This window comes from Antrostomus carolinensis, unplaced genomic scaffold (assembly GCF_000700745.2).
Source record: "Antrostomus carolinensis isolate BGI_N321 unplaced genomic scaffold, ASM70074v2 scaffold7835, whole genome shotgun sequence".
Taxonomy (NCBI): Eukaryota; Metazoa; Chordata; class Aves; order Caprimulgiformes; family Caprimulgidae; genus Antrostomus; species Antrostomus carolinensis.
The window spans coordinates 8,607-19,559 of NW_010315645.1; the positions used below are offsets into that span (position 1 = coordinate 8,607).

Sequence of the window (10,953 nt, forward strand, 5' to 3'; positions counted from 1 at the left end):
CTCACGGGGCCTGGATTTTTCTTGAATCTGGTAATCCCTGACAGAGGTAGACCCAGCAGTTCCTCAGCACGTGTAGCCTACAGCATATCAGCTACCCCAATGAAAGAGCAAACCCACTGCTCGCTGGAGTCACTGAAGACACGCTATGAAGCACTAAGTGTAAGTACCATTCAGAAAATTCCAGACAAACATCGCAAGTCAGTCCTACAAAGAGCCTAGAACTGCATCTTCCCAGGCACAGGGGGTGTTTATCTGAAGCATAAGAAGGATGCCCTGACTGATTTGTGCATCACTGTGGACTTTCTATCATCATCACTTTTTATTCACTCTTGCCCATTTTAGAAACTGCCTTAAGGTCTTCGCTATTAGAAGTAAAATATTAAAATTATCTGGTGTCCTCCGAAACACATTCTTAGACTCACGTTAGACTGCTTTACTACACACACAAAATCTAAGCTGCAATTGAAGCAAGAAAGGAAGTGTATTGAGATATTAGAGAGAATCTTGAAGCCTAGTTTTCAAAGCAAAATCAGCACTGAGTTTCCGCATGACTTCGGCGTGACTCTGCCCACGCTGCTCTCTCTTAGCCAGTCCGTAGTTTTCTTTCACATACTTTGCAAAGGGCGTTAGAGGCGGCCTGGCAGGGGTGTCACCCTTCCGAGCGGGCTGACTCAGGACCAGCCGCCCCCCGCAGAACGCACACACGAAGCGCTCTGTGTCCAGGGACTTGGAATGACGGCCGATCCTGAAATGCAAAGAGAAGTACTTGGATTTCATAGAATCATAGAATCATAGAATAGATTGGGTTGGAAAAGACCTCCAAGATCATCAAGTCCAACCCCTGATCCAACTCCAATTACTATATCATGGCACTAAGGGCCACGTCCAATCTCTTTTTAAAAACCTCCAGGGATGGTGAATCCACCACCTCTCTGGGCAGGCCGTTCCAGTGCCTGATTACCCTTTCTGTAAAGAATTTCTTCCTAACATCTAACCTAAACCTCCCCTGGCAGAGCTTGAGCCCATGCCCCCTTGTCCTATTGTTGGTTGCCTGGGAGAAGAGACCAACCCCCACCTGGCTATAACCTCCCTTCAGGTAGTTGAAGAGAGTGATGAGGTCACCTCTCAGCCTTCTCTTCTCCAGACTAAACCTGTGGTGGACAGTACGTGTGGGAAAGGGCTCCTTTCTCTTCTGCCGGGCTCCTTGGGTCAGATTTCTAAGCTAGCATTTTAGAAGAGTGGATTGATCAGATTTGTATTACACATTTCTCCACCCTAGAACTTTTTCCACTGGCTTTTCAGCTTGGTTCCTTCCTCTGTCTCTTTTACTCTCAGCCTAGTAGTATGAAGTGCTACAACAATTCAAAACACCTCCACAACCCATGTATCAACTACCCCTTGGAGTTTCTCCTCAAAGCCATCACCAAATCTTCTCAATGCTCTGTTGCATCTATGCCACTAATGCATTGCACAGTCACATTAAACACTTCAGGAAGATTCTTTCCTATGTGAAATACTGTTTCCTTACAGTGCTTCTGGAAGTAGCACATATGATCCTGACCTTTCCCTGCCATGTCCTTCAAAGCTGAGGCACGTTTTCTGATCTCATACTGCTTCCCAAAATACTTCCATCATCACCAATGGTACTCGGAATGCACTTCTGCCTACCCTGGCCTCTGAACTGGAACTGAAACTACCTGGAAACAAACACACAGTATCACAGAGTGAGGTTCTGGGGGCTCAGGAGGTGTTAAGTAACAACTCAGAGTATCCCAATTGCTTCACAGTTTAAGAGACTCATGATTTTTAGACACAGGAGACTGCCAAGTTAGAGACAAAAGTTAATACAGAGTCATATGCAGGATCAAAACATTACTCACGTAGCTTTGCACAGAACACACTCGTAGATGAATTTGTAATTAATCTCATAGCTATGGCATCGTGTTACCACTGGCAGTTCTGGATGAATCACAGCTGATTTATTGGCATAGAATCTCCAGAATCGCCCGTGTCCATCACGAACTCCATTGATCAGCCAGGTGGCTGCATGGCAAGCCTCATGAATTAGCGTGTCTCGAAGGCGATCTTGAGGTAAGGCAAACAATGAGATCAGTCAGGTAAGGAGAAGTACAGACTTTCATCCTTAGTCACTACTTCAGACCTTTGACACTTGGAATTACCAACGGTTTGATAAGACAAAATGCCCCAAAACAAAGTTTTACTCAGTGCATTTCCAGTTTTGTGATTAGCCCCAATTCTGCATTCAAGTGACTTCCCTGCACATCTAATCTGACTGGTTTGGGGTGGGGTTTTCCAGTTGTTTGGGTTTTTTTGATTGTTTGTTTGTTTTTTTAATGAGATCTGAAACACCTTATTTAGATCAAATTCACAGATTGCTTTTGTAACATTGACATTTTTCATCCAGAAATGACTAGAATGGAGCACTGGATTTTCCCCACAACTACAATAGAATATTTCAGTTGGAAGGGACCTACAATGATCATCTAGTCCAACTGTCTGGCCAAAATTAAAGCATGTCATTAAGAGCATTGTCCAAATGCCTCTCAAACAATGACAGGCTTGGGGCATTAACTACCATCTCCATTTGACCACCCTCTTGGTAAATAAATGCTTCCTCACGTCCAGTCTAGACCTCTCCTGGCACAGCTTTGAACCACTCCCACACATGGGTACCAGGGAGAAGACACTAGCACCTCCCTCTCCTCTTCCTGTACATTCCTTCCAGCCCTTTCACCAGCTTTGTTGCCCTTCTCTGGACACATCCAAGGACCTTCACATCCTTAAACTGTAGGGCCCACTGCAACATTCACTTCTCCAAATTGGGAGGGAATGAGGGAGAAATAAGTTACAGGACCCACCACATAACTTAATTTGGCACTGGCCTGCCAGACTTCCAGCTTTAAATACTACCAACAAGGCGGCTAGCTGTACTGCAGTTAGCATGAATATATCTCTGTTCTCATATTTTATTAATTTCCCCAGCCTCCTAGAAGGGTTGTGAGGACAAGTACTACCATTAATGGATTTATTTATTCAAGGTAATATGAAATTTCAAAGCAAAGTCTAGTTCCAGATCTCTCAGGCCTCAGATTAATCTCTAGAACTTGCTTTCTCAAAGAAGAATCAACATCTTTTGTTTCACCTACCTGCAGAGTCACAGACTTTCTCAGAAAGTTCTATCCGAGCATAACGCTTTGCTTCAGGACCTTCTGTCTGCCCAGTTACACAATATCCTGCTGTTTTTCTCATTTTCTTATTCCAGATTATTACCATTTTCTCTGGTAACTGAAAAACAAAAAAGTACATGTAATCTGCCCTCTTCTACCTCTCCTATTGTCCTCTGGCTTCCCCTCACATTTACTGCAAAGCCAGTAGAGAATGTTTCTATTGGTGCCCTTAACACTGTTGTCACTTAAGGTACAAACCCACCCTCCATGGCTCCTTATTCCCATCACCAGTTCCTCTGTGACCAACACTGGGAGTTTCACAATGCAGGATGAGACAAAAAGTCCCTTAGTTCCTCTATTCTGCCTCCAACAGTGGCAAACATATGCTGCTAAAGAGGAAATACAAGGACAGGTCAGGAGTAAAACAGAATTTGCTCTTTAAAAATGTACTCTTCCCAACTGATAGTCATTTACAAGGCAACACAACCTTGAGCTTCTTTCAGCAGCAGAGAGCCAGAGGTGGGGTTTACTACCACAGAGGCAGCAAGAGAAACACTGCCAGGCTGCTGAGTTGATGACCATGCAGGTACTAGAAAATACATGAAGATAAACACCAGTCACCTTTTCAAAGATGAAACTGATTCAAGGCCCCTCATGTAGCAGCTTCTCTCATCAAGGACTCTTGGACACCATCTCGACTGCTCACTTAATGATGGTACAACATTACAGCTGGGAAAGCGAGCCAAGCTGAGAACTGCTGCATCACCGTGGGGATAAACCCCTTTCAAAGAAATTGCTTGAACTAATTCAAACATAATCCATTGCTATAAAGCTTAACTTCTACTAACTGAAGAGGATAAAGAGCAATCACATCAAAAAGTGAGAAGCCACACATTAACCAGCATTTTAGAATTGTAGTTTACATTTTGAAGCCAACCTTCTGCTCGAAGATGGTTCTGTTATACAGACGGTAGAGCTTCTCTGCCAGCTCCTCTTTATTCTTCTTGAAATACTTCACATAGTGGGAAGCTGGATTTGAGAGCTCTTGCAAGAGACAACCAGGGACCGAGCACACCCTGACCCTGCAAAAAAAGCCATAAAGCAGTTTATTGAAGCACAGATATCATGTTGAAAAATAATGGCCACTTTATAACCAATAGAGATCTCTGGGATGCTGCCACTGGCATAAACCTCTCCTGACTCTTGTCACTAGCTTGCCCTCACGAGGCCAGTGGGGCACACACTTCTTCCCCTTTCAGGAGCATGAAGGGGCAGAGCTGTTGCAGTAGTCCTGCAGTTATTTCATTAATTCACAAAAACAGATTATGAGGACTACTAAGTAGGAAAAGAGGGTGGCTCAGATCTTTGTGACACAGTTAATCACAATTATACTAAAACCTGATCAATACATGAACAGCCCTAACATGATCAGCCACAGAAAAGGTACATTTTCAGAAACATAGCCAAAGATGTCCTGGAAATCCTCAGGAATTCATTCAGGGGAGGTAGATATTCCACTAGGATGACTAACTCCAGTACTGCACCATTCTGACAAAGTATCAACTTTGAAGACATCATTTAAAGGTTTTGTATTGGCACATACAATTATAAAATAACTAGAGAAAACATCACATGGCTAAAGGCAGAATAAAGGCAGCTATTGAAAAAGATGTTCTGAAAAGCTCAAGCTGTATCCACATATAGAAAAAGAAACACGAATTCTGCAAGTTATAAGGATACAGGTCAAAAATATCAAGACAAGCTTGTTACAAGGCAAGAATTACTAATAGAATCAGTTAATAAATTTTGAGAGGCAGGCAGCTGGATAGATAGAATCTGCAGGGCCAGCACATGTTAGAAGTATGCTGTGCCAAGGCAAGAGCTAACATTTACAAAAAAGATTTGCCATTTGTCAGATTAATTTGTCATCAGTTCCTCTAAGCAGAGATTAGTTTATATTCTCCCTATCTTACCTGAGACTGAAAGCTTTGATTTCCAGCTACTTAACCGTTAACAACTGTGGGATTGGTAGCAGAAGTTTCTAGGTACCAGAAAAATCAGAACATCATCCTAGACAAAATGCTTAGCATGTCTCTGTCCATCTATAAGGGTCCTAGAACGTAGGAAAGATGGAGAAACACTTACCTTTTCTCTGTCTTTGCCGATTGTGAGCAACTGACCAATTCATTCCCAGGAATTCTTGCAGAAGTCATTGTCCTGGAAGGTGTTTCTTGAAGTGAAATGGAGTTTGGCCTTGGTGTCTTGACTCCTTCCCCTTTCAAAGGCTGGGCATTTTCACAGGGTGGCTTGATGTTTTCTAGTTCAACAGAAAGAGTCACAGGATTACACACTGTCAAAGAATCAGGAGCACAGACATCAGTGACCAGGTAACACACAACAGTGAAAAAAGTCAAATATTCCACCTCAGCATACACGCTCATCCTGTGCACAATTCAATGCAAAGGATTTTAGAGCTGATGGAAAGGTAATCTGCTCTAATATACAACAAAAATTGCCATTCAACAGAGTGGCAGACTCCAAACTTTCAAACATGCAGCTAGGAGGAAGTGGAGGAAAAAGCTTTTGTGACCTCTCTTGGGCATTTCTGTGACATTTCACCAGTTCAAAATACATCTCCAGCACATGGGGAGCAGTAATGCAGAGACACCATTTGAACACAATTTCCCCAGTCCATGTCTGCACAGATTGCTAAAATAACTGACCCTTGCACCAGAAATCAAGGACTGCTTCAAGGTTTGCAGCTGATGTTCTCTCTGCTGGCTTTTCTTTAACTGTTCCCTATTTGGGCCACTTGTCTCCTTTCACTATCAAACCATACACAGAGAAGCCAATGTAGATGCCAGCTCACTTCTAGAATATGTTTTCTAGACCATGTTGACGTATTCCAATTAAAAGAAAAACAACACACAACAGAATTTGCTCTATCCCAGAGCATATTTCTATGCTGTCAGCCATCCTCTTCCATAGATCTCCTTGCCCTGAACTAGTTCTTGTTAGTGAGGAAGGCACCCTGTGCTTACTCTTCTAGAAAGAACTTTGTTTTCACCTGCTCTTACTCAGCAACAGCCCTTTTCTCCCTTTGCAATCTTTCAGTTGGAGCTCACTTCAGTTAGTCAAAGGAGAGGAGCTACTGATCTATAAAATTCTCTTTATAAACTGTATTTTAAATAGAGTAAGTTATAAATCCAAATACTAAATTAACAGCGTCTAAGCTGCTCAAAATGTCCACCTTCCCAAAATGACAGCTTCACATTAACTGCTAAAGTTAGTTAACATCATTCAAAACCACCACTTAATTTGTTTTCAGAACAACTTTAAAATACAAAAAAAGTCTACAATTATAAAAACAAGCAACAGTGAAAAACTTAAATCTTGATGCCACAAGACTAGCAGAATCACTTTTCCAAATGCTCAGAGGAATTGCTTCCGATTGCATCAAATTCAATTGCAAGATGCTGGGTTGGATTCTAAAGCACCCACCACACAAATGAAAGAACGAGGCAGTCAGCACCACCACTGCCACCGAGAGGCAGCTTGTGAGTTTGCTCAGAACAACTGCTTGAACAATCACTTACCTGTTGTGCTCGGCTGGTAGACAGTTTTACTTGTGCCTAAGACTGGTTTTCTGGGTGTGCTTTGTTTCTTTATCCGTTCTATTAAAGATTCAAATTCATCATCTGAGCTATCTGATTCTACATCCCTACTTTGCCGTAGTCCCACAGTTGGCACTTTATTTTCTGTACTCTTGTCACAGCTTCTTTCTGTCCTCCTAACAAGCAAGTCTGGACTGCCTCTGGAAATTGAGTCTTTCAGATTTTGTGAAGTTGGGAGTTTGGTGCATGTCCGACTCTCTCTCAAGTTTTTCACTCCCCATTTTTGGGAGTCATGCCATGAATTTTCTACAAAGACAGAATCTTCAGTGTCACTTGAAGCCTCTGAATACTCCAATTCTTGGCAGCAAGTATTTTTCTTTCCAGAACTCATCAACTTCTTCACAGTCTGAAGATCTTTCTGTGCTGCAATTCAAAAGAAACAGCCCAAAGTTTTGGTAATTTCATTTAGAAGACCTGCCTTTGTCTTAACACAAAATAAATCCCTTGAAAGATAGGAAAACACAAAGAATAGAAAGAGAATTTTGCATTTTATAACACCCTGCTCATTTACTATCTTACTAAATGGAGAGTGCCTAAAAGATGTATTAAAAAAAAGTACCTTAAGCCCCACATATGTCTACACCAGCCATCAGGCCTAACAATCCTGAACAGGCAGCTAGCACTGGCATAAGCTTCCCAGTAACAAGAGCTACATGCATGTAAGATGATGTGATCATCTTACACAGACCTCAAAAGCACCCTTTTCACTGACCCAAATACTAGCAAGTAGTTCACAGTATCTGCAGACCTACAGCAATGCTTCAAAGTGTACACTGGTCATAACAGCATGACCGTGTTTTCCTCTCTTACTCCAGAAGAAACAGAAAAGCCTCTCCTCTGTTACCCTCAAAGAAGAGATAAAGTGATCTTATGTTTAACAAGTTCTCTCCAAAAATTATGTGCTCAGCAATAAGTGCTATATTTCTACCCCTTAAAATTCCTGCTTCGTATTTGCTGTTGGACAATTACTTGCCCTTCTTTGTTGTGCTCTTTGTCACTTTAAAGTCCAAGAAGAAATCATCTGAGTCATCAATGAAGTCCTTCAAACTGTAAAACAAGAAAATAATGTGAAAGGAGGTAGGTACAAGAAGGAAAACATGAGTAAGTCTGCCTTACTAAAAAAGCAAACAAAGACACCCCACCCAATATAACATTATCAGTTGCTGACAGCAAATGTTACCAAAGATGTTGATTAACAGGAATGGTAACAGAGCATGTACACCCCCAAACATCCCATTTTACATTTGACCTGAACATACAGATTGAACACACAACAGTTCTGTCTGCACTACCAAATACATATGAATGAATGAATGAATCACAAACTTTTGATCACTTTTCTGTATTGCAAATAGATTTGATACAGAAAACTAATAGATAACCATTGAAGAGACATTAATTACAGCACCCACCTTGCATCTGCCTTTTTAGAAACAGATTTGGGAGTCTTCATTCTAGCTAAAACTGAAACAATAAAAGATTAATAAAAGAACAAGGTTCTGTTTCTTCTGTTATGCATTTTTTAAGAGAAAAGTTTGCAACTAGTAAAAATTCAGTCTAAACTCTTTAAAAAACCCAAGCATAAGAATCCTTTACATACAACTCCAACTCCCAGTGCCTCAAAGCTGACAGCAGCTATCTAGAATTTCATTCATTATTCAATCCTTGCCCAGCACAAAGCCAGAAAGAAGTGCTGTTACATATCTTGCAGTATCTGATATAGCCTGCTCATATATGTAGATCAACAGGAGTTGAATTGAATGGATTTATCAGTATTTTTTCCAAGCATTTCAGTGACTGTGGAGCAGTCTTCCTATTGCAAGGAGGTGTACATATCCTTATTCCACTAAGTGACTCCAAAAAGAAATGTTCAAACAAAATGGCAACAATAATACCCCACTGCAGAACAGCAATTCAATATTACTTCTCAAATAAATGCATTTTAATCACTCCAGGAATATCGTGGTGACTACCTTCCGTGCCAGAGCTGACACATGACTTTGGCCTCAACAGCCTCCTGGATGAAGGAGGCAAGAAAAGAGTAGAAAAAGAGAGCAGACTGCTGAAAATCTAAGTTTAAAAAATTACAGGGAAGTGAACAATGACCTAATGAATGGACAGCATTGAAATACTTATTGGATTTAAAAGCCCAGAGGTAGTGCAGGAATTACACATGGCACATTTGAATTGAACTAGACAGAAGGAGTAAGGTTTGACAATGCTCATGACCATTGACATGGCACAGAACCGGAGCACAGCATGAACTCTAAAGTAAAGAGAAACCTGGTTTAAAAGCAGCAGAGTGATATGCAAAAGGCAAAATAAGCAGCTACAACTTGTTACCTTACCATTTCTACCATCTCTGTTCAAATGTTGAATATGTAAGGAGGAATATATTGCAAGATTTAAAAACCTTTAAGTTACTTACCAGTCTGAAACCCACTTGAGATGTGGTAGAGCCATGATTAGTTCATCTAAGGAACGAGCTAAATAGAACTCTTGCAACAGGAAAAACAAGAGTGTGTACTCAACTTACCCCAGCACAAAATGACAGAATGACTATTACCAAAAAGAAAAATACCATTACCAGGTTTTGTATGTACAGGCTAAATGTAAAGATAGGAAGTTATGCACAGCAGAAGCTACCATGTAAAATTCAGTATTTAGTTCCATCTTACCAAGACCTTGAGCCACTATGAAAAGACACGTGCAGCAAAAGCTGTGACACCTAAGAGGGAATTCTGAGTAGTTTAGACATGCATATGGAACAGCAACTGCTTCGAGAAAATGTTTAGAAAATGCTCCATAGACTAAGAAGGAAGCAAGTGAGTGACAGGGAACAGACAAAACTGAGGCAACAAGAAAAAATAATGCAAGGCAAAAAGCATCAAAGATTAAGCCACAAGATTCAAGAACATCCACTGTGGCACATAGCAACCAACACTGCACTGCGAGCAGAAAACGTGCTTTGCAGCAGAAGCAATGGAAGAAAATCACACATAAAAACTACTTCACTGTAACTAGATAAAAATACATCCTTTTCATACCCCTTCAGAAAGCAAACTAGCGTGTGCTGTTACTTACACATTTCAAATTCTTCATCGCTGCTGGAAGAGAAGTGCAGGGCACGGCTGTAAAAATGAAATGTGGAATTGTATCAAGAACATTTAAGTCAACAGCAAATAGATCTTAACCTCTACTGGTCTGAAATAGCCGTGAACAAGAAGAACCAAATATATACTGAAAAAACACTGAACATTTCAAATAAGTTGAACTGTTTCAAATTATCAAATGTATACTGAAAAAACACTGAACATTTGTTATAGTGAATCACATTTCAAATAAGTTGAACTGTTTCAAATTATTTATAACAGAAATATTAGAACTTGTATATTAAATTTTTTAACAACCACATATGTTCAATATTCAAATAATAATCAGTCACTGTCAAAATCTGAAAGACTGAACCATTTGGAGACACAGGTTTAGGAAACTACATTGTTTACAGTTCGAATTGGGTGTCAGAAATCAGGTATTTCTGATTTCAGGGACAGTTTCTGGGACAGAATGGATCTTAGAGGCAGGATGTGACCAGGTAGAGAATGCTGTGGTGCAGAGAATGCTTGAAACACACAACAAGAACCAAACCGTGTTTGTATAAAGCGCACTTTAATGCGGTTGCCGTGAATATTCAGCAAACTGCAGGAGCTTCCATGAAGCTATTCTGAGATGCAGAATTAGCACTTGGACCACAATTCTCATGCAAATGTAGAGCCAAGCTTTAACGCTCTTATCGAATTATTTATTTCCTTGTCTGACAAAAAACAAGTCACTTGAAAAATACCTGATGCAGTTGCTTAAAAACATGAAGACAGTTTCTTTAAACTACGTTAAAGGGACCCAAACCTTAAAGACTGTAATTCGAAACACGCCGATACCTACCAAGGATCAGACTACAACTGAGGGCACAACGGACAATCCTATTTAGATGTGATCGATAAAAACAATGAAGGACGCGGGGACGGGGCCGCTGCCCCACCGGGCCCCACCGGGCCCCACCTCACCTGCCGCCCCGCCGGGCCGGGCTCCCC

The 10,953-nt window shown here is 41.0% G+C and overlaps 1 protein-coding gene across 1 annotated transcript; it reads right to left on the minus strand.

Annotated features, from left to right (window-relative positions):
• Window positions 1–492: 492 nt before the first annotated feature.
• On the minus strand, window positions 493–8,315 carry GCNA (germ cell nuclear acidic peptidase). Its single transcript, XM_029084961.1, has 8 exons — window positions 8,275–8,315; window positions 7,836–7,909; window positions 6,785–6,862; window positions 5,334–5,505; window positions 4,126–4,270; window positions 3,168–3,306; window positions 1,881–2,085; window positions 493–745 (listed from the first exon to the last, which is right to left on the minus strand). Exons 1-8 carry the CDS (start codon window positions 8,313–8,315, stop codon window positions 493–495), a joined length of 1,107 nt encoding a protein of 368 aa, XP_028940794.1.
• Window positions 8,316–10,953: the final 2,638 nt, after the last annotated feature.